Source organism: Candoia aspera, chromosome 7, assembly GCF_035149785.1.
Source record: "Candoia aspera isolate rCanAsp1 chromosome 7, rCanAsp1.hap2, whole genome shotgun sequence".
Classification (NCBI taxonomy): domain Eukaryota; kingdom Metazoa; phylum Chordata; class Lepidosauria; order Squamata; family Boidae; genus Candoia; species Candoia aspera.
In genome coordinates, this window is record NC_086159.1 from 70,712,004 (window position 1) to 70,737,180 (window position 25,177).

Below are 25,177 nucleotides of genomic sequence, written 5' to 3' on the forward strand. Positions count from 1 at the left end.
AGCTGACGCTGAGCAACATGGCCCTACTGCTTCACAACCGTTTGGGGTGCAAAACATTTCCCAAAGGGTCACAACAACCTGTTACCAATGCAAAACAGCTTTTTCCCGCTCAAGAGAATTGTTTCAAATCTGAGTCACAGTGTTCCAGTTTCAAAATCATGCAACTGTGCTAGGGATTCTCCCTGCATTTTTATAGCCTGCTGATTTCAGGTGATGAATGATGAGAAAGCATGGTGTCAGAGAGCGAAAAGGATTCTTATTTTCTTCTTTCAGACAGGTTTATTAATTAGAAGAATAAGAAGTGAAAGATAATGCCATGCCAATTTATAATACCCAGTATTATTAAAATGTTAAAACATTCCTCTCCTGTAAATACCTTGCCATAACCTTGCTGTACCAAGTATCTAAGAGAAGTTATCTCTGCATGACTCATTGCAGCAGGATAAAAATGGTACACATTTGAAAATGTGTATACCGCTAAAGCAAGGCATGCATGTTGGCTATACACACATTTAGCTGTACAATACAATGTACACTCCCATGTCCATGGATTTTAGGCCCAGTGTTCCTGTTCACAGATCTCTTAAGTAGCATGTATTGTATTTTTTAAATCTCAGAAAAAACAGAGGGAACACTGCCCCTCTGCTGAATAAGGAAGTGTTCTTGAAATGCCCTTCCTAAAATAGATTCTGGCTGTAAATGTATAAGAAAGCAGAAACGCTTGCCTCTTTAATAATCCTTCCTTTTGTTCACTGCTATGTGTGACAGGGACAAAGGAGATTAGAACTAAATTATGTCCTGTGGTGAAGTTTTGGCAGGTCTTCACTAAGCCTGCAGTGAACTGGTTAGAACCTTACAAATTAAGCAATAGAACAAAGGAATCATAGCACTTTTGTCAGTTTTTTGTGTCTCTGTGCTGTTGCCTGTGCAGACAACACTGAGTTACTCCTCATTGTCTTGCTGGGAATTATTCATATGCTATTGAGGTAAAAATCAGGGGACAAACCAGTTCTTTCTTGCCCAAGAACCTTATTTGGATGATTTTCCTTAACTGGGAATGCTACAAAAAGTAGAGGACTTGCCTGGGAATGGGAGAAGAAATTTAGGAGTCCCTCACTCAACCTGCATAGTACTAGGAACTGTGATTTCCTTTTTCTAAGTCTGGGTGTGGCTTTCATCTGATTAGCCCCATATCAATGAATACTCTGGAAACTGCGAAGAAGCAGCATATTTTAGGTTGCAATTTAAATTATATAAAAGAGTAAAACAATGTGCATTTTGGCCTACACCATTCTGTTGACAGGAGATTTACAGCATGATTCTTGATGGCTATCTGTTATGAGAGTTGCAGTTATCTTCAAGAACATATTCCAGAAATTTTATGCATAATTTACCAATGGCTATGCTAATTCATTCCACAGAGTGAAAAATGTATGTACTCTTATAGATAATTCAGATTTAACAACATTAATTTAGCAACATTATCATTTTTTAAAAAAGAAAAGTTGAATTAGATCTGATTAAAGCTGAGATTATTAGCTTGACTTTTGGAGGTTATTTTCCATGAATTATAAAGATACTTGCAGCTAGACAAGCCGACTACATCTTTTAGAGAATAAAATTAATCATAACTGTAAAAGGAGAAGTCCTTTCCTTCCTGATTAGTCTTCTTTGCCTATGAGAGCTGAACTTGAAAATAGACTATATAAAAGGTCTCCCATTTGCTTCTTATTAAGATGGGATAAAACATCCAGCTGAAATAAATTCAAGTACCCTAAAGAAAATGCATTCTACATTATCTACAATTTTACTTATGTCTTACTGCAGTTCAATATATTATGTTACTAAGGCTTTAGGATTCTGATTCATCAAAAGCCAATGCCTATTTTATTAAAAGAGGATAAAGACGAATGCCGTAGAGAATTAGGGTAATGTCCGCCAAATGCTTTAGAATACAAAAGATGACCGAAGACTTGGCTACAGGAGCTAAGATTTATTCCAAGTAAACTTCACTTTAAATTCAGAACACAGCCTATATGAAGCCTTAACAGACAAACTGCCATAACTCAGAATTACTTCCTAAAGAATGTTCACTTACTTTTAGTGTGCTAATTTATTATTTTTTATTTAATTATAAATCATCATTCCTCCAAATCGCTCAGAGCCTACTACATATTAACCTTGGCTACTTTTAGATTGAGGGGATGAAGTTTAAGGGCTGAGAGGATCTGAACCATTCCAAGCGCAAAGTGAAATCATTAGAACAGGTGTGGCCAAACACTGTAGCTCCATTTTGTAATATGGCAAATTTGGGGTTTTTAAGGGATAAAATGGATACATTACAGGTAGTCCTCAACTTACGACTGTTTGTTTAACAACGGTCTGAAGTTACGATGGCCTTGGAATGGGTGCTTTATGGCCTGTAAAGCACTTCTGAGTATCGCAAAATGTTGCACCACCACCCCACAGTCACATGATCGCATTTTGGGCACTTGGCAACTGGCTTGCATTTTTGACTGGTTGCAGCATCCTCTGGTCACCTGATCGCATTTTACAACTTTTTTGCCATTTTCCGGCAAAAAACTCCTGTTGGGGAAGCTGGATTCGCTTAACTGTAATGACTGCAATCATTCGCTTAATGACCCATGATTTGCTTAACAACTGCCATAAAATGGTCGTAAAATCAGACCCAGTCACATGGTGACTCGACTTATGACCGCAACGACGTACAATATAAATTCTGGTCCCAATTGTGGTCATAAGTCGAGGACTCCCTGTAATGGGTCCTTGCAGGGGAGAAAATTTCAGAAGGGTATAAGGGACAGTTTCTTACAAATTTCCCTCTTTCACCTTACAGATCAAGTTGAAATCTGGTCCCACTGTCATTGTGAGACACAAAATATTGTATGTGTTGGGATCACATGCAACCTGTGGATTGTGGGTTATTCTTTAGCAGTAGGCAGACAACAAAACAAGTAATTTAACTAGAAACTTGGAAAATGATCTAAGAATGGGAAAATTACAGATATGGCCAATGCCAGTGGCAATTAAGATATGCTTTCAAAGATGAGGCAGTAATACATCAATGGGAGAATATTTAGCAATGGGGAATTATGTCAAGTAAAACCTTGCTGTTCAGAACAACTGAAAAAGGAGCACTTAAAACTTTCACGTACTTTGAATTCACTGTTTGTCTTAGAATCATATAATTAGAGTTGAAAACTGCCACGTCAGCTGTCCAGCCTCCTGTTTAATGAGGGATTCAAACTGAAGCTTCTCTGATACATGGCCATCTAATCTGTACATGAGCAAATCCAGTGGACAGGAACCCATCATCTCTCTGGATAGTTGATTCCTTTTTCTGAATTGCTGCTATCTTAGGATTTTTTTCTCTAATATTTAATCAGAATCTGCCTCCCTGTAATTTAAATAAATCATTCCATGTTCTGGACTCTGGAGCAACAGAAAACAGGTCTTGATTATCTTTTGTGTGATATCCATTCAGATATTTGAAGAGTGTTCTCATATCCCTCATCAATTTAAACATTCCCTGTTCCTTCAGTCTCTCATTATAGGACTTAGTTTCTGGTTTTCTGATCATCCTCGCTGCCTTTCTTGGAATCTGCTCGTTTCTCTGACATCTTCTTAAAGTGTGGTGCCCATAGCTGGACACAGTACACAAGGAGAGGTCTGACCGAGGGAGAATAAAGTGTAGCTGCCACTTCTTCTGGTTTGGAAATTACACTTTTCTTGAAGCAGTCAAAACTACATTTGCCTTTTTGACAGCTGCATCACAGTGCTGATTCTATTCAGTTTGCAATCAACTATATTCCAAGATTTTTTCCCCCCACAAGTATTATTACCAAGCCAGCTATCTGACAGCTTCCCTTCTTGCATTCTGGATTGGAAATAGTTAATTCAAGTAATAGGCATCCATGAACTCTGATTAATGGTATTTATTAGAAGAAAGGTAGGTATTTCAGTATAAATATATTTATATTATTTCAGCAGCACCCTGTCTCCTAGGGTTCCAGAAAGCTTTGAAAACCTGGTTTTGGTCCCAGGCCTGGGGTTGTTGTTTATTATTTGTTTAAGGCCCCCATTTTGTTTTGTTGATTTTATTGTTTATTGATCATTTTAGTCTGGGCTGTCTTTTGGATTTAATGTTTTTAGCTGTTTTTAATGTTTCTGTTTTAGTTTTGTACACCACCCAGAGTTCACTGGAGTTGGGCAGCCAATAAATTTAAATAAGTAAGTAAGTAAGTAGGCAATTTAAGGCAGCAAAACTCTAATCCAGTTACTCCTTTCTATGTAGAGGGCTGGATGTCCTTTTTTTTTGCAAAGGAGGGGGAGTTTGTATCTGTTCACCGATTTGATAATATGCACTCCTTTTACCAACTCTCACAGTATCCTCCAACCAATATCTGTGCATTTGATTTCTGTTTCTTTTATCAAGAACTTTGCATGTGTGTCCATTAACATCCATTCCATTATTTTCAGCCCATTTTCCCAACCTATCATGATAAATTTGATGCTTTTTATTTCCGTCACCTTATGCCAGCCCTTCAAGGTAGATCAGACTAGGAAACCAGTATCATGTATGCTAGTCCTATTTTTATTGTACAGCTATAGTAACAGAATCTTGCAAGTCTGAATGAGCCTCCCCCTTCCCTCCCTGTTCCTTTGTGTGCACTGGGGAGGAGCTTGTCTGAGTCGTTTACTCAAGCTACTTTCTTGGCCCAGGCTCAAGCCCCACATCTGACCATTGCTTTGGCAGTGGCTCCTCCTCCTATCCCTCAAGCCCACTCCCTCTTCCCTTTACACCTTAGATATTAGTTACCCTAATCAATTTTCAGTCATTGGCAAATCTAATGAACATTCTTCTACCTCCTCATAAATACTTAATAAAAAAGGTTGAAGGGAGCACAGTGTAGATGTAAACTTTGAGTGGGAGGGCAATAGGCTTCATGGCTCTCCAGGAATCCACAGAAGTGGCCATGTCCACCAGGCCAACCCCCATTTTGGTCTATGTCCCCACACCAACTGGCTTCATCCGACTCTGCAAGGACCAATTTGACAAAACACATTCAGCATTTTGTTTCACTTAAGTGCCATGTCCCCCAGCTGTCCAGATAGAATTAAAAATGATTGAAATCTATTTCTATTGTTCTGTATCTTATATACCTGCTATATAAAGGCTTTTTGGACATCTATTACTTGATTAAAGCTCTTCCTAGGGAATTGACAAGTTCTCCCCCCTCCCCCTGTAAACTGGGAAGGGGACCAGTTTTGAATATTGTGACATCTCACTAGGCACCTAATTTGAGTGTAATAAGGAACCATTGATGAGTACTCTTTGAATTCAATTTTTGAGCCAGTTATATTATCAGCTTTTTTGTTACTCCATCAATCCCACACTTAACTAGCTTGCTAATCAGAATGTTGAGAGATATTTTGCCAAAGGCTTTTCTGAAATCAAGATATATTGTATCTGCCACATTCCTATATTCTACTAAGGATTCATTTAAAAAATGAAATAAAGTGAGACTGAAAGCACTTGTTTTTGAAAAATATTTTCCGATGATAGCTAATTGCCACATTGTTTTCAATGAAGTTGGATTGTCTGGTCTATAGTTCCTTAGATAATCCTCTTTTCTTTTTAGAAGAGAGTGCTACATATCTGTCTAGTGCTTCCCTAGTTCTCCAGATGTAGACAAACAGAACAAACATCAGGATGCAATTTACCCGGCTTTGAGATTTGAACTCATTAAAAATAAATACATGTTTATTGACCATGTTCCATCCTATCCCTTCATCCTGGTCTTCAACAAATGGAACATATTTCCTCTTGCTGGAGAAGTCTGAGCACAAATAGGAATTGAGTACTTATCACTTACTTTGGCACCTGTTAGGCATTTTGCCACTTTCAGACAGTTGATGGTCTTCTTCAATATTGTTTTATTAGTGCAAACTATGTGGCTCAGCAGAGTGAGGCTACCACCTCAATGGCAGATGGTAGAGACCAAAGATGGTATCTGTTCCTCTTGATCCTCCCTCAGTGCCACGTAGCCTGTTTTGAATCCTTGAAAGTAGTCTCCTGTCCTCTAGTATGATTAAGAACACTATTTTTGCAAGTATCAAAAGAACTATTCAAGTGTCACTCCAACCAGCCACTATATATCAAACAAAGAAGGACATCTTGTCCTTTGTCTGAGAAGCAATATGTCTTAGGTTAGCTCTGGTACAATTTTGAATAAAGAACACTCCTGTTTACTTAAGGATCTCATTAACTGAATATCTGGATGTTCTCCAGGGCAACCAGAAATGAGACTGAATTATCCTTTTGCCCCTAACATCCAGGAGACTTTGATCTGATGAACTTGTTAAAGTTGAGCAAACTCTGTTTCCTTTTCCAGTCAATGTTTTCAATTTTTATAAAAAAGTGTTCAATGTTCCTTATATTTTATAGTGTTTTATCTTTATAAATATTTCTATTCTAAACTCTGAGAAGCTCAGTTCCCTCAGCCTTGTATATCCCATCATTCTTAGTTCATTTATTCTGTTAACCCAATCACTGATCCTTAATGCAGAGTCTCTCACACTATTTCATTTTCTCCAGTTATTTGTTTTTCTCTTTCACAAGTTTGCTTCAAGATTTCAGCATTCCCATGACTGCAACCTTGAATACTTGTATACAAGCCCCCCAAGTCTTTTTTTCTAACCTTCTTAGTTTTCATTCTGGCATAATGCAACAATGTGCAGATATGTCCTTGCAGCCCAAAAGAAGAGGAAAGAAACATCAAGGATTACAGAGATGGGCAGAAAGTTTGTTAATATCAACAGTCTAAACACTCATGCTTCTTAAGGCTTCCATTTATGGGAAATATTCTAAAACCATCAGCACTTAGTTCCTTGATAGCTCAAGCAAGCACTGTCTACATTGCAATTTCTACCCTATGCTGATGATCCAAGAAATATTGAGCTACCCAGAATTCAGGCAACCATCTGTAACATGTACTGTAGGTATGTGCCTCCACAGAATATAGATAGAATCAGTTACATGAATACCTGACTGCCTTAGGAAAGTAATGCTATGTAAGAATAACGGACAGAAGGGTTCAGCAGTTGGACAGACTGTCTCAACAGGTGGCAAACTCTCCTTCATGGTGGTGTTTAAACGGAGGCTGGGTGGTCATCTGTTGGGGATGGAGTATCAGTTACTTCCTCCTCTAAGCAGTGGATTGGACCAGATATCTCCAGGATCCCTTCCAACCTTTACATTCTATGATGCTTTGATTCAGATATGAATTTAAATGCATGTTGGGGCAAAAGCATCAGTTCTGCCCATTGCTTGGACAGTCTTCAGGTGTTGAGTACCAAGTTGTGCTGTGGGCTTGTGAGCATGTCCAGCTCCTTGCTATCTCCAGTACTGCCTTATCAGGCCAAGTACACATGAGTAGAATGAATGTTTCCAGAAGATTCATAATTACAGAACATCCAAAATTACAGATGCATCTTTCAATTTTTAATCATGTACTTCAGCAATAGTGACTACAACTAAAGCGGATAAATTGCAGGAATAAAATCTTACAAAGATGGAGCATGGGGTAGTTTTATTCCTTAGAAGATGTTTTTATATGCAGATAAATCTGCAATAATGATCAGCTAGATTTGCTTAGCTGTATTTATGATTTCCTTACATAATGATTATTGTTTCGTGCAGTTACTGATGTTCAGGTTTTTAATTCTGTGATTTGACTTTATTCATTTGTACATTAGCTTGGCAACAAGAACATTGCTTTCTCTTTGAAATGAAAAGAAGGAAAAAAGGGCAAAACACCGATGGTTAATATTGATATATTGCTGTTCTGAAGTCTATCAATGCTATGTGATAGATTAGTTCCTCAGGAAAAGACTTCGTTGCAAACGTATTACTACATAATCATAACATCTGCCTCCCACCACAGTAAGCTATTTTCTACATCAAACAAATGAGCAGATACATGTTTACCCAGATGTGACCCCACTGAATTCAACAGAGCTTATTCCTAGTCTGCATTTAGAGTACCCTGTACCAGCCTAGTGTTTGAAGTCCCACTGACTTGAAAATCATATGAGATAGAGAGGTTTAAGTTATGCTGACAGTTATGGGTGTACAGGACTCCAGCATTAATACTCTACCCTATGCATATTTAGTGAGACATGACCTATATTTTGTTCAATGCCACTGGCTTTCAATGGTCTGTTAGAGTTTACCTCCTCAAGCCGTCTTACCCTCATTCGTCCATTTCTTATTGCTGGTCCGTCTTCTGCCAATCTCAAGACATAGAGATCCATTTTGTATTCTCTTCCACCTCGAATACTGAATCCAAACCCTTTGGCACCCTTTTCCATGTCAACAGTAAAATAATCAAAATCCTGAACAAACCAAGGGAGATAAGAAAAATAGTTTTAATAAATGATAACATTTTTCTTTACCAAGGCCAATATTTTCAATTTATTGCCCATATAAATGAAGAGACATGGACTCAGACTAATTTACCACTTTACACCATGATGCTCAGTTGAAATATTCACTAGGGTTTTTTCAATGATCATGTGAATTTAGTTCTCATATGCTTAGTGTGAAATCTAGGTTTGTGTGTGATGTTGTCTTCTGGAGCTCAGTTTGGTGTAGTGGTTAAGCATTAGGCTAGAAACCCGTAAACTATGAGTTCTAGTCTTGCATGAGACACAAATCCAGCTGGGGGACCTTGGGCCAGTCACTCTCTCTCAGCCCTAGGAAAGAAGCAATGGAAAACCACTTCCAAAATCTTGCCAAGAAAACTGCAGGGATTTGTCCAGGCAGTCACCAGGAGTCAACTATGACTTGAAGGTGTGCGCATGCACACACACACACAAACAGATAAGATCAGAAGCTCTTATTTTGAGGACAGGTACACTGTAGCTTGCCATATTCTCTGAAGCTGGTAAATTGTAATTAAGTACAATTTGCTTGAAACAATGATGCTTCAAATCATGATTCAACAAAACATTAGCTACAATTTATGTTTTAGATTAAGTACAGTGCAGTTAAGGGGGGGGGGAACCTAAAGCAAAAATTTCTCATTTCTTCATGGCTGTTCCAGAAAAAAGAAGAGAGGAACATACAAGCCTAAAGACCACCTAGTCTCTGTTCCATCATGATAAACCATAGTTTATTTTGTTATCTGAATGCAGACAATATGCATAAGATCAGCACTTAAGATACCAGCAGATGGATAATTAAGTTACCACATTTTCATATCAATGCAGTCCATGTCACAAAACATGGCATTATTCCAGCGAGGTGACTCACTGAATCATTGATCTCATACTTAGGTTGATATGAAAGAAATGGGACATATGTCTGAGAAAATTGTTAAAAGATTGTAATCCAAATCTATAGATTGCAGAGAGGACTATAAAGAAGATTTTGAAAATGTGGCACATTTATATATATATAAAAAAATTAGGAAGTTTTTTTTAATACATAGCTGATATTTCCATAACATTTGAATAGTTGGGTTCTGTCATTCCAAATTATATGTTATGTGTTATACAATCTCTCCATCTCTGTATATTTCTGTGATTTACTCACACAATTCAGATTCAGTTTAAAAAATCAAGAAAAGAAAATGTATCCATATAAAAATACAGTATACAGGAGATGGGCCATATTTTGTTCCTATTCCCTAATATGGAGAGTCTGTGGAAGAACAGATGTAATCCATTAATCCGTCGGGTATATTTATTTATTTATATTTCATATTTTGTCACTGCCCATCTCACTAAGAGCGACACTGGACGGTGATGAAATAGAGTTCAGGAAAAACTCCTACACTAAATTCCATTAATGGCATAAAGAAGCACTTTTAAAATGTTTTTTGATTACATACAACGAGGTGTAAAAAAGTGACTCCATTCTTAAGCACCATTACTACCTCAGGGTCAGATCTGTGCAGCAAAAATCTGATCCTAATTGTTGATTCAGCTTGGAAAACCAATCTGATCTGGGTCAGTTTGATTCGGATTTCCAAGATAGTTCGGGGGAAAAAAAAGCCCTTTCTGTACATGCTTAGAAGGGTCTGAGACATCATCCCAACTGATTCAAAGACATTGCAGATTTGATTACATCATCAAAGAATGGTAAGTACCACCTTACTAGATCAGGCGAAGGTCCATCTTAGTCCAACATTTTGTTTTTCAATGGGGCTTTTGGGGTGTTCTCAAGTAGGCATTCCCACTACGGTTCCCCTGGAAGTGATATCTGGAGGCATTCTGCCTCCCACCTACAGGTCACATGACTGAGAGCCCTTGGCAGAACTGCCCTTCAGTCTGAATATCCAATCAAATATTTGCTCAGCCCTAATCAGTAGATTCCTGCTGTAAATGTAGTTTACATGAAGTGCAGCTTATGTGGAAAAGTATATTTATTATACAAATTATATATATTTTTGGCTGGCTCTCTATGCTTATTAAATCTGTGTCCGGACCAAAAATGTCTTAGGAGAAGACTACTGGAGTTGTTGAGCATGAACGTGGCAGGATCTGGCACCCGTTCAATTTATGTGCAGAAAACTTCTGTTTGGACAATTCAAATGGCAATGCAAATATGCACATAAGGTACAAGCTGCTGAATAAACAGTCATTTTGCTTGAGCTCCTTTGTAGTTTTCTTTTTTTTAATGATTGCCTAATTACAAGAAGAATTGATCTATAAAAGTGAGAGAAGTGGCAATATTGATGTAGTAGTTCCATTTGGTTACATTTAGCCAATCCACTGGCAGAGCTGTTTAGACTATCCATGCGGTAAAAGTGATTCCCTTGCTCTCTTGCTTAGGCAAATGATATGGCTCCCTTCCAAAGAACCATGTTACACAAGAACAAGGGTTTATATAGCTGGAGCAGTATCTTAGTTGATCAACTATTATCTCAACAACAGTATTTTGGAAGGTGTTTTTAAATACAGAAGGGTTTACACAGCTTGCTTTCATAGATACCACCACACTTTGCAAAGAAACTAAAAGAAAACCTCCATCCATCCATCCATCCATCCATCCATCCTTTTCTGGCCTGCTCCTTAACCCCTAAACATCTTCAGAGTAGCTAATAACTAAAATAACAGATATCAGTATTAAAGTGGAAATGTATAGGTAGTCCTTGCTTAATGACCACAATTGGCACCAAAATTAAGCAAACCTGACCCAATTTTACAATTTTTGCGGCAGTCGTTAAACGAATCATCATGGGCATTAAGCAAACCACATGATCGTTAAGTGAATCACATGGGTCCCCAAGCTGGCTGGGAAGCTTGAAAATGGTGATCACATGACCACAGGAAGCTGCAACAGTCATAAATGTGAACCAGTTGTCAAGTGCCCAAATTGTGATCACTTGACCATGGGGATTCTGCAACAGTTGTGTGAGGACAGTTGTAAGTCGTTTTTTCCACACTGTTGTAAGTTTGAACTGTCACGAAATGAATGTTTGTTAAGTGAGGACTACCTGTATGTATAAGTTACTTAAGATCAAAGCAGGGCATTAAAACAGAAATAGCAGTCACCTGCCACACTGTCCTAGAATCAGGCAGATAAAAACACAGAATCTGGACCAAAACAGGGCCATCTGCCTGCTTGCTCATAGGAGGCCACTAACCAAACATGAACTCAGCTGGAGAAAACAAAACAGCATGAGAAAGAAACTCACCCTTCCTTGACTCTTTTTGGTATGAGAGAAAGGGAAGGGGAAATGCTTTTAATTTTAATTTTATTTTAATTTTAATGTTTTTAAGACTGATGTCACCCTTTCAAGAAAGGCTAGGTCAGGAAACAAACACCCCAAAAAATCCTAAAATTGATGTTATTGATGCAGGCTATAATAACTGAGTCTTGAAAGCCTGACCGCACTCCTCCTTCCCTCCCATTTGTACTAGGGAGAGAGACAAGGCAGGGCAACTACGAAATTATTTCTCGTGCTGTCTTCCTGGACGAGTTCAGATTGCATTAATGGTCCCTGTGTACCTTCTCCAAGGCCATCCTGGTGCTCCTTTACAATCTGTCACTTTTCTTGCACTCTTGCTCCAGCACTCTTGCTCATCTCTCTTGCACCCTCTTCCGTTTTTCCCTCCCTTGTCCTTTTCTCACTCTTTATCTCCCTTGCTCTCACTTCACGACTCTCCCCAATCTGCCTCTCTTGTTCATCTCTTGGCCAATCTCTCTGTCTCTCACTTGCTGTCTCTCAAACCAGCTGGGGAAAGGGCTGCTAACTGGCAGTGGTGTGTGGGCTTTTCCTGCTTCAGCCGTTGCTGCTGTGCTATGCAAATTTCCTGTCAGTCTTTTATCTACTCATGCAAACCAGGAACCTGCAGAATGCTTGGCTGTCATCACAGTGCTGGTGCTGGAAGACTCCTGTTGCTCCAGCCCAAGAAAAGTGTCAGTAATGATTGGAAGAGAGGGATCATGCCCTCAGCCACCAAAAGTGACCAGCTCCTGCTGCATCATCCTTGGGGTTGCTGCTGAAGCACAACTAATTGTTTAGGGAGCAAGTCTGGTGCTGGAAAAAGATGGAGAACATCACTTTAACTTTGGATCAGATACATATGAAGTTAAGTATGTGACCTTTGAGAACGTCAGCAAGGCATCTTCTAGTGGATGTGTGGATGAATCCACAGTGCTTAGTCTCAATCACTGATCTCTAAAAGATTTTGGAAGTTTCAATCAGCTTTCAAAGACAGTCCCACATAAATGCACTATAGTGACTTTTTGGTGGCCAAAGGCCTCACTAGAAGGCAAAAAGAGGATTGGGTCACAACACCTATGAGGTGTTCGGCTGGGTTTGGAAAGAAGCTTTGAAGAGTTTTCTTGTTTCTTTTTTTTAAATCTCATTGCCTATTTTAGGACTGGTACTACATTTCTCATTTTTAACCGCATCAAAAATGAAAGGAAATTGTCCCTTCAGTTTTCAACAATCATAGTCAGAGGTTAAGGAAAGGATACTTGGGAACACACAATATTATCTTTAGTAGTAATCCAAATGGAATATTATTAGTATGTGGATAAGGCTAACCTGGATCAGGAGGCTTAGAAATGACACATCAGCCTAAGATGGTGAAAGCACACAATTTGGGCCAATGGAAATATCCTGGGACCTTCATGATAAACAGATCTCATTACATCACTCCCTAATGCCAAGGCTGAGAATCTGGGCCTTAAGAGAAGGTGCAGTATGTGTTTGTTAGTCTCTTGCTCTTCCCTCTTCATTGGATCTATTTTCAAATATTTAAGGAAATATGCTATAGTTACAAAAGTACTTATAAATACATGAATGCATACAGATTTCAATTAACGGAACATCTGAATCTGCCTTCCACTGATCAAACCATTGGTCATTTGGTCTAGTCTATTACTGTCTGTTCTAATTGCCAGGAACTATCCAACATTTCAAGAGCCAGTTTGGTGTGGTGGTTAAGGCACCAGGCTAGAAACCAGGAGACCGTGACTTCTAGTCCCTCCTTAGGCATGAAGCCAGCTGGGTGACCTTGGGCCAGTCGCTCTCTCTCAGCCCTAGGAAGGAGGCAATGGCAAACCACTTCCAAAAAACTTTGCCAAGAAAACAGCAGGGACTTGTCCAGGCAGTCTCCGAGAACTGGACATGACTGAACAGATTAAAGAAAAAATCCAACCTTTTAGGCAAAATCACTTTTCACACTGGAGAGTCCATGGGTTGACTTTGTCTATGAAAACCTTGCAGTGATTGAGGTCCCTTCCCATTTCTGTCCCCTTCCCCTTCCCATTTCTGTTCATTCTCTGTCCCACCCTCCCACCCCCACAAACACACATACACACACACACTACAGAGTGTGTGTGTATGTGCATTTGTGTTTAGGTTTTCAGTTAATTTTAGCAAACAGAAACATCCAGTGATTGGGGCATAGAATGGAAAAGCATTATAAAATTATGCAAACCAACAAGGAGAAATACCTGAGGCGGTCTGTAATCTGATAAGGGAAATTGTCTGGTGTCAGGAGAATGCTGCCGGTAGTCCAAAGGGGGGGATTGCCGGTAATCTAACACTGGTGGATGCCGGTAATCTAATGGAGGCTGCCTATAATCTGTAAATGGAGGTTGCCGAATGTCAGGTTTCACATCCTGCCTTGCTTTTACCTCTGACCTATAACTAAACAATAAAGAACAATTACATTAGAATCTGAACACTGTGTTGTTTGTTAAATTAAAGACCTGCAAAATACATGCCCAGAAACAAAACGTAGATTGCTGGATTGTAAAACTGAGTCCCACTAGGCTTGGCTAAGTAATCAAAGTATGCAGCATTTCATTTTCAAACATATCGTTTGAGGTGTCTTGTTGAAAATTAGAACACTGTTCCTAAGGCAGTGGCATTTGAGATCTCCACAGAATGACCAGGGACTGTTCTGGTGTGCTTCACAACAACTGTGCAGCAAGAGAAGCAGCTGGAGAGGCAGGTTGCTGGAGGTGAGAATCACCTCCTGTTGCTATAGGACATTTGAAAAGGGAAAACTGCTTTGTTGGTTGCCGCTCTCCTCTCCTTAGTTTTTCACTACTCGATTGAAAGGTTAAGCAACATGGCACCACTGACTGTTGAACATATCTCCATGACATTAACCAAGCCATCTCCTCCGCCTGTTAACTGATATCTATGTTCCTGGGGTATTTTTGTTCTTCCTGACCAACAGGGGGAAGCATATCATCATAGAGAGGAATCATGGAACCTTTAGTCTGAGGGCATGACACATTAACAACTATGTCTCTCAATTGAGTGTTTAAATCAGGAAGGAGTGCACCCATTCATCTCTATGACCCAGAGACACATGACCTGAGATGACTGGGTGAATTATGAGTTGGCCATTTACGTAGTTCTCCCAGCCTCTCCAGATGAGACTGGGAAGCTCTTGCTTCTTGTCTTTTTTTGAAAAAGGGAAAAAATAATAAAGACAAATTCACAGTGGACAATTGGGCTTAATACCAGTGCATTCAGTAGTCATTACTCAACCCCAACCATTTCTATTCCTTTTCTAGGAAGCTGGAGGGAGAGAGACACAGGTCTTTCTAGAATTTTGTTTGTTTCAGAACCAGGAAAAGACATTTAATCATTGCCCCAATCTTACAAGATCCTGCATGAGGACACTAATATTCAGGAACCAGACCTTTCTTCTGCTGGAATACAAAACAGGTGACAGACCAGCAGTGGGGTAGGCAGGCTTACATTAAGTTAATATATTTCCATATAATTGAGGCAACACTTATTTTTGCCTACATCATTTGTGCCATTAAAAAAAAAAAAAAAGGATTCCCTTTGTACATCTCAGGAAGAAAAAATATTGTAACACATTTCCTGAATGTATAAACTGTGAAGTTCTACCAGAATTTCCAGAAATTTGTTAGACAGACTCAAGCTCTCATCATTCTGCATCTGGATTATGGTAATGTGCTCTGCATGGAGCTGGCTTTGAGGACCACCTTGAAGCTACAATTGATACAAAATGATTATCAGGAGCATATTATGCCTCTGCTTAAAGCCTTGCATTGGCTACCAACAGGCTTCAAAGGGCTGGTCTGGATCTATAGAGCCCTGTCTGGCTTGGCATCAAGATATCTCCAGGACTGCCTTCTTCACATGGAGTTGATTTGACCAGTCATTCCAGCTGTTCTCTCCAGTGACCTCAGGACAGGCTTTTGGTAACCCCACATTTTGTAAATTGAAGGTGTTAAGGCCAGGAAATGATGTTTTTGTATTGTGGCACCAAGATTTTGAAACAGATTCCCTTTGGAAATTAGACTCTCCCCCCCTCCCTCAACATAATGGCCTTCTGTAAAATGAATTATTTAGGAAAGCCTTTGGTAAGTGAGTGATGCCTGGGGTGAATTACAAAGTTGCTGTGATTATAGCCCCCCCCCCCCCATTATGGTTGTATTGAGGATGGAAATTGTTACAATTATTGTTACTGTGGTTGTTTCAATAATTTATTTTTGTTTATAGTGGATGTTTTGGAGTGGTGGTGCAGCCGTATTGGTTAGAATAAAGTTTAAAATGGCAGTGTAACTGACATACATGCAGATTGTTCTTTAAAGAAAATCAACAATTTTTTCATCGAACAACCTGTAAATAAATAAAGCAATGGCTGCCCATGATTGTTGAATGGGATTTCTATGCCTAATTAATAAAAGGCAAATAATGCCAGCTTTTCCCCCTGACTCACTCCTGATTATTCTCCATTACAGGCAAAGTGTTCGCAGCTCATTTTCTTATGGTGTCCAAGGGGGACTGCTTTCTCTTGGAAAGCATCTGCATTCCCCTCACCAGGTCAGTATTTCTTTGCCTGGATCCATACTTACATTTCATGCCAGTTGAGTGGGAGGCAATGGTTAAATCTCAATTTGTTATTCACATTCTGTATGGATGATAAGGGGAAGGTCTTTTTTGGCTGAGGCATGTCCCTGGGATTGGGTTTTGCTCTGAGGACTCCAGTTGCTTATTTCTACTTAATGCTGAAGAGCCAAAAAATTATTCAGCTATTTATATTGTGAGGAAAGTTTTTCTAATGAATGGAGCAGGCTAAATCAAATTGAAACATAAGGAATGTGCTTTAGCCTTGAAACTAGCATTTCACTTCAATTTACGGCAAGTTTATCTAGACATTCCCATGACAACCCATGCCAGATGCCCTGGAATAATGTATCCTCCTTTCTGCATTTGGCACCCCTAAATTACTCCCTCCCACCTGTTTATTTTCTTCACTAAGACAATTGCTTTCTTTGAAGTAGATAGCAGAGGGGGCAGAAGGCAACCCAAGAGATCTATTGCTCATTAATATACATGCATCGCTTTCCCCTTCCCCCTTTCTCAAATTTATATATATTAGTGCATTCCTTTTGTTGGCAGGGGAAACACCCACAATCCTTTGGTGAATTTCCCCTCCAGTATGTACTGAATCAACTGAATCAACAAATACTGCAGTTTGCCTTGATTATTTTTGCTTTGAGACCTGTGTTGATTCCACAGTATGCATTTCCGTTCATTCTGGATTTATGTTTTTCTAACTCTTTTATGTGGTGATATCTTGGAAGTCTTCTCCATTTTATTCCCATGATAGAACTCATAATGGAATCAACGGTATTGCCAAATTGTCACTGATTCTAACTGAAGCCCGTTCAAGGAAATTCATGTCTTGGGACCTTCTAAAGTGGAAGAGAATATAAAAACAAGTTGCACTAAAGCTTAGGGAGGCCTGCTCTTCACAAAACAGCAAAGGTGTACAAAATGGAAAACTGTTGTCCCAATTTTCTAGTACATTATCTGGAAATGTCCCACTGATTTTAACAGAACTTATATTTTCCTTAGAAAGTAGGTTTGGGATAGTAATTTCCATTCTGTGGGATTGTTAAATGAAGCATTTTACTTGAATTATTGCTAATTGGTCCTTTTTGCAACTCAGTTGAGAATCTTTGAAACTGTCATTTAATGTTGGGTCAAGGTCCGGATGAGGAACATTGGTAAATCAGTGATGTGATATGGTGTAACATAATGCATTTGGTCACATTTTGCAAGACAAAAGTTAATCCAAGGACAAAATATAATTCTCTAGAAATTATAAAATGATAGAAGTTTTAATGTGCCCATTTATTTTAAAGTAAAGCTTCCATAAAGAGTCAGTTTGGTGTGGTGGTTAAGGCATCAGGCTAGAAACTGGAAGACCATCAGTTTGTCCCATCCGAGGCACGAAGCCAGCGGGGTGACCTTGGGCCAGTCACTCTCTCTCAGCCCTAGGAAGCAGGCAATAGCAAACCACTTCTGAAAAACCTTGCCAAGAAAACTGCAAGGACTTGTCCAGGCAGTTGCCAGGAGGCAACACTTACCAAAAAAAAAAAAAAAAAAAGAGCTTCTGTCCTTATGTATGAAGAGATGTGGGTGTGCAAAGAACTAAAATGGAGAAATTATGGAGAGCAATCTGCTATAAACGAAGATAGCTAAGTCACTTAAGAATCTGAAATACTTAAACTTGAGGCAGGGCTAGTTTTAAGATTAAAAAAAGATGAAATCAGTATACAGTTAACTAGAATAGATATGTGTCAGTGGCTACTTTTGATGTGGTGAAGTTATCCAACATATTTTGCCCATTGTTTTTCATATGAAATAGTATTTTTAGCATTCTGTGGTAGAAATGCAAGCTTTATTATAATGAACTTTATTTTTTTATATGCATTTTCAGAACTTTGTAAAGAATGCGTTATCCTTTGGGGAATTATCACAAAAGTTCTTATTATGAAAAAAGGACCTTTTGTTAGCCTTGTCATCTACAATGGACTTTGCATCCCAATTCTACCTAGTCTGTTGGTGGAGTAAGTATCCAATTTTATATCCTTTCATTAACATATAGGGTTGAATCCATAAATACTGCGAGAAGAGTTCTCCTCATGGAAGACTTTCCCCTATAAAAAAGAAAGTGATTGGGGGGGCTGATTCTGGTTTGGATCCTGTGTTTCCTGCCCTCCCCTCTCCAAATTTGCTGTGGAGAGCCAGGAGATCCTCTAGAACATGTGAGATTGAGGAGGCAGAGAAGACAAAACCAGCCTATGAATGGAAATCTTTCTTCCTACCAACCAAAGTGTAAGTAAAGCTGAACTGTTTTGCTTATGACCAGTAAGTGCTTCCCATCTTCCCCATAAGCCCAAGAACCAGTGGTTCTTGCCTTACCTATTTTCATGTCCTTGAGTCTGTAGAGGCTGCGGAGGTGTCGGCTGTGCTACAGGGCTCTGCTGAGTCACAGGGCTGTGTTGCTGTGCCATGGGACTCTGTTTTTCTGAGCTGGGTGCGGAAGCTGGGCTGCTCAGCTCTGCATGATGGGACAAGAGAGGTTGAAGGGTTGTCACACCAGATGGCATTAAGTGAAGAAAAAAAGGGAGGCAACCAATCCACATCAAACCATACACATATGTATTTCATTGCTTTTATTATTATGGTTTGTAAATTAGATCTAAAAAGAAATCCCTCTTCACTTAATAGGTTCCACTGATAATTTTTATGCTTCAAAATCTCATATCAGCTGAGCTGATACAAAACTGAGATGGCATCGACACACATGGATTCCATTTCTCACAGTTCTTTTTAAGGTGAAAGAGAAACGAGGACATTTGGAAAGTTCCGACAGAGAACTTCAATCATAATGAATTTTACTGTGTTGGCATTTCAATTTACAGTGGCTTTAGTCCATCTGATTAGAATGTGAGTGTTTAATGGAAAAAAAAATTGGTAGATTTCTCCATGGTGACACTAGGTTTCTAAGCTGGAGCCATGCCCAAGTGGAATGAAATGTACAATAGTAAGGCAAAGGTGAGTAATGGCTTGTGGACCCCAGCACCTTCTTGGTGGCCCAAGGACCATCTGAGAAAGGACTGAAAAAAAAATACTGGAAAATTTTGGAAATGGTTAAGAATGAAATGGATTCCTTATGTCTCTCCTTAGGGACCCAAAGCACTCCTTAAAAATCCAATCTCCCATAAAAAATATTTTGGTGGATTTTTTTTTTTCCTTTAGGAGATTTTTAAGAGTAAAATTGAGGTATTAAGAGTCTGCAAGATATAAGGCATCAGTTTCACCCATTAAGCCTCTCAAGAGAAAAACAAAAAATGGATGAAAAATTCAGCCCAACCTGTTTCAGTGCTGACACAATATTATCAGCTGTGCATCTTGGAACAGGGCCTAGACCGAACGCATGGCTGTCAGTGCAAGAAGGGTTCTCACCCATATACTGAAGAATGGGAAATGGTAGTGTGAAATAAAAAAAAGATTTTTTTTTAAAAAAAGGAATAGATAGAAATCTATAAGGCATAAAAAAAATCAGTTGAATCTAATTAGGTAAAATAAATATTCAATATCCAATCTGAATCTGAAGGATTAACAGATGTACCAAATACCTGACTGATTGATTGTTCCATCACTAGCCTAAGTGTATTAGGTAAGACTTCCCACCAACTTCACATATATGGGTAGGTGTGGTAGAATTGTAGTCTAAAGTACTCTTGAAAATGAAAGATACTTGAATAAAACAGAATTCATACACTTACAGGAGTAGAGTAAATCACTTATGGAGTTATCTTCAAAACACCTTTAAAGCCTATGCCAAATAAATCTATCATTTTTTAAGGTGCTACCTAACTCTGTTGTTTTCATAGGCCATCTTCCATTATCTACATTTTGTTTAACGTACAAGGCACTGAGAACAAAGATCTATCAAGGTGCAATTGCTATTTCTTTTTTTGATCCTGATTAACAGGGCCCAGTTAGTCAGGTTAGAAAGGCATGCAGACAGACAGAAATGTTCTTCTCCCTACCCTTGGATTCAGCAAAAGTTTAGGAGGATTGAGGACAAACCAACAAATACTGTCAGATATAGGGGCCTTCCACATGTAAGAACCCTTGGGTGACCTGACAATGTTATAGGGCTTCCAATGGGCTTTGCACCCTGAGCTTATCAATTTCTCCTCCTGACACTTGGCATTCCCCCTCTACTCCTGAAATGAAAATGCATGGGGCTTTGGAATCATTCCTTCCCTCCCTCCTTCCCTCCAGTTTTCTTGGCTGCAAAATGCATCTTTTGTGGGAGAAGAACAAGGAAAGGGAACAAGGGCAAGCCAGCTATTTTTTAAACAGGTAGAGCTTCAGTTTCACTGGCTACCATCTTGACTTTTTTTTACTACAGCCTGTGGACACCTCTGCTGGGTGGGGATGAAAGGTAGAAACTACAGCAAAAATTTCTAAAGTTCAGAGTGATCTGTTAGAACCCTGATTGTTTTGATTCTGTTCTCAGTTACACAACCCTAAAAATGCCTGGACGTGCACAAGCAAATTAACTGACGTCAGTGGAAATCCAATTATGTAAATGGAATGAGATTGGAACTGTTAGTGGCTGTAGTGATGGTTTCCAACTGCTGTATAATGCTAGTTTTCCCAGAAGACAAAGCAACAGACCCTAAAGTGCTTCATCAAGGGCTTTTTCTGATGGGTTCAGATATACTTTTGCCATCTGAAGTGGTTGTGGAGGGCTCAGATTCTGTTCCAGCAAGGTCTGCGGGGATCCAGCAATACCATTTATATAATGTCATGTCCTGCCCACACATATACAATTCTCTTCCCTTTCCCAAGGGAGCAGTTTAGATTAATTGGTTCCTACTTCAAGTTTCCTCCTGGGTTTTAAGGGTCAATTACTTACCCTCCTGAGGAATGATGCGAAGAGTCACACTAAGACCAGCATCTTTAATTAGCTTCACAATATCTGCATGAGGCATGTTAATAATAGACTGGCCATTCACAGCTAAGATCCGGTCTCCGACTTTTAATTTTGCACAGCGATCAGCAGGACTCCCATCAATTATCCTGCCTATTTTATGGGGTACAGCTAGAAGAGAAAAGAAGGACACAATGGGGTAGATACAAGCAAGCAAACAAATAAATGTTTATATACAGACAAAATGGCTTCCACTGGAAAATGTCTAGACCAGCTGCCTGAGTTCTGTAAATTATTCCTGCCTCGCCTTTCTCTTTGTCCTTAGGCTTTTTTACTGTCCAAGCTTCCACTGTCATCATGCTTGTGTTTTTATTCAAAATTTCAGCTGCTAAATCCATGTTATTGGAACTAATGCTAATAATCAGGTAGTGAAGAACAATATCTTCAAAATCCCTGACTTCCATTATAAATGCATCTTCTCTTGAAGATTAATCTGAAGAAAATACCTTCTTATATTCCTGTCTTTGCTGAAGGTGAAAAAGATACAGCACAGTGTCAGAGGTCCTTTCAATGCTAGCTACAGTGGCCTTGCACAAAAGGCCTTGCAAGTTCTCTGATGATGGGTGAGGAAACAGAAGAGATACAAGAACAAAGACAGAAAACTTATGGCACTTGCGGCAGGCTGGCACCTGAAAAGCTAGTTGGACAGAATTCAACAACTGTTGCAACTACTCATTTCAGGGCAATCTTATGAAAAAGACAAGACAACTGCAGGACTCTCAAAAATCTCCCCTGACCAAAGGTCGTTGGGGTGAGGTCGCTTCTCACCATTATGAGATGGGAAACCTACAAAAACTGCACTGGATGCTCTAACGTGACTGAACACAGTTAAAAAAAAAATGGAGGAAAAAAAGCCTTAGATCATTTCAGTCCTGTCATTATCCTCTTGCTCACTGGAACCTTGTCCTCCCAATAAACATTGGGACCTCAAAAGCTCTATTAATTGGATTATTAACTATTCACATACAAAACATCTCTGAGTAAAGTTTTAGTCCAGGCTGCTGCTTTATGTGTATGTGGGTTTTAATCGTTTTACTCTTTTTGTGGATTTTATAAGCTGCCCAGAGTCTTCTGGAGTGGATGGCCATATTTAATCAAGTAAATTAAAGGGATGCTGGATTTCATTTCAGTGTAGCACTGGACAGAGAAAGGTATTGATTCAATGCAATGTCGTTTACGCATTATGGATGATCGGGTTACTAATGCAATCTAAATTTAAGTATGTATTTATTGAATAAATTATCATTCAATGAAGTTATCAAGGGAACTTATAGAATGGCCACAGAAGATGACCACACATAGCTGAGCTTGAAAAATGCTAAGGGGATTTGACACGGTTAAGACCATCTACCTGTTACAATGGAAAGATGTGGTCTTCTTTTATCTGATTGTTAAAATATGAGCATATGCTGCTGCTTTAACCATTCAGTCGTGTCCGGCTCTTGACGACTTTATGGACGAGAGCTCTCCAAGCAGCCCTATCAAGCACAGCTTCTTTCAATTGCTGGATGTTCATCTTGATATCTGTTATGAGTACAGATGGTGAGCAGGAGGGGCCCCTATCCAGGGGGGAAAATGCACCTGTAGTTTAGAGGCTTTGAACTATCATTCAAAGAAACTCAGAGCAGACCCGCCGTGAGTTTGGGGGTTTATCTGTCTGGGTTTTCCCACGCTCATTCAGTTTGGTAGGATTGATGTCCTGGCTTAAGCAAAGAACACACTGAGATGAGGAGAATGTCTCTAGTGTTTGTTAAACTGCTATAGTAGACAGAAAATCCTACCAAACTGAAGGACCGTGGGAAAACCCAGACAGATAAACTCCAAAACTCAAGGCGGGTCTGCTCTGAGTTTCTTTGAAGGACAGTTCAAAGCCTCTAAACTACAGGTGCGTTTTCCCCCCTGGATAGGGCCCCCCTCCTGCTCACCATCTGTACTCATAACAATATCTGCTTGATGGTATCGAGCCAGCATATTCTTGGCCTGCCCCTTCTTCTTGTTCTGCTAACAATTCCTAGCATCACCAACTTCTCTCGTGAGTTTGCACGTATGACATGGCCAAAGTAAGTCAGCCGTAGTCTTACAATCTTGGTTTCTAATGATGCATCTGGTTTTATACGGTCCAGCATGTCTCTGTCGGTTACTCTGACTATCCAAGGTAAATGTAACAATCAACTCCAGCACCACAATTCAAATGCGTCAACTCTTCTTCGGTCATCCATTCTTATTGTCTCACACCCATGCATCATTATGGGAAAGACCATTGCTCTGACTAGTCTGCCTTTTGTATTTAGGGTGATAACTTTGCTCTTCCAGATCTTATTCATGCTGACCATTGCAGTGTGGCCTAAAATTATCCTGCGTTTTATTTCAGGTGTAGATTTGCCATCATGAACAATTTTTGATCCAAGAAAGATGAAATCCTGGACTGATTCAATTTCCTCATTATTAATTTTAAACATCACTTGTCCATCTGCTGCTGTTGTCATTATCTTTGTTTTCCTGATGTTAAGGTTCAATCCCATTTTTTCACTTTCTTCCTTGATTTTCAGAATCATTTTTCCCAGATCTTCCTTATTTTCAGGCAATAATGTTGTGTCATCTGCATACCTCAAATTGTTTATGGTTCTTCCACCAATCTTCACTCCAATATCAAGCAACTCAAGGTCTAATTTCTGCATGATCACCTCAGCATAGAGATTGAAAAGGAGTGGGGATAAAATGCATCCCCATCTAACACCCTTGCTGATCCTGAACCAATCTGTGTCACCGTAGAGTGTTCTTACTATGGCAAGAGCTCAACATGATGCAGATGAGCATATGTATTTGCAAAAATCTTGGGGCTTAGGAAATTATTGCAACTTTGGAGTAGAGAACAAGAGTTACCCTGTACAGTTATGCAGCCAAAGAAACAAGTGGATAAAGGCAGTAAGATTCCTAAGGGTCTAAAAAGGGGGTAGTGTCACCCATTACAAATTTTTAGATAAGGGTGCCTTGATAAATCAGTTAAATAAACCTACAGAAAATTGTATGTTCTTTTTCACCTGATCCCAATGTTTCCATATCTAAACTGCAAACACCTGGATAATGGCTATACAGTAGATTCTCAGATAACCAGCACCCATGGGGATTGGTAGATACCAGATAAATGTAGTTTCTGGTTGCTTGAGAGTTACTAATAAACCCTAATACCCACTAGATGGCAGCAGAGAGATAGATTTTTTTTGCCAGTTGGTTGAGAGTGCCAGTTGAGTGCTGGTTCAATTTTTCTGCTGATTGCTTGAGAGTGTTGGTTGTTTGAGTTCTGGTTAACTGAGAGTCTACTGTATTGCAAAGAAATCCAGAAAATGTTAACACCTTGTAGCTACCTAGCGTTGGGCTTTCCAACATCTTCTGCTGAGAGTGGATCATTTTGCTCTGCTGGATAGGATACAATCACCCATCTTTGGACAAGATGATCTTAGTAGCTCCCTTCTATACCACTGATTTTGTACTAGCCTCTTCCACAGCAAGCAAGCAAGAGTAAAACCAGCAATGACTGGTACCCTTCTTTCTCTTGTCAGTGGTTGTATATTTGTTGATGTACAGACACACAGTTATCACAGCAAGATAATCACATTTGGGTAATCACAGCATAGAAGAAGAGTCGCAGCCAGGACCAGGCAGATTTTGAAAGGCAGATTCTGTTGGAATTTAGACTTTGGCAGGTGCCTGACAATATTATCACTGAGAGATACTGAAGGAAGAGAGTAGCAACCAGTTATGAAGGGATCCTTTAATATTTTGGCTTTCCAAGCTTGTTTCATGGATGGTGCAATCATGTTGATTTCATGACGAG

General features: G+C 39.4%; 1 protein-coding gene across 1 annotated transcript in view; it reads right to left on the reverse strand.

Moving 5' to 3' along the window:
- MAGI2 (membrane associated guanylate kinase, WW and PDZ domain containing 2) overlaps positions 1–25,177 on the reverse strand; it is a 713,008-nt gene that overhangs the window by 32,692 nt on the left and 655,139 nt on the right. Inside the window, exons 17-20 of the mRNA XM_063308087.1 lie at positions 21,268–21,453; positions 18,753–18,891; positions 14,000–14,195; positions 8,275–8,418 (exon numbers count right to left, since the gene is read on the reverse strand). Of these exons, the coding sequence (XP_063164157.1) occupies positions 8,275–8,418; positions 14,000–14,195; positions 18,753–18,891; positions 21,268–21,453 (665 nt within the window). The remainder of the gene's footprint in view (positions 1–8,274; positions 8,419–13,999; positions 14,196–18,752; positions 18,892–21,267; positions 21,454–25,177) is intronic.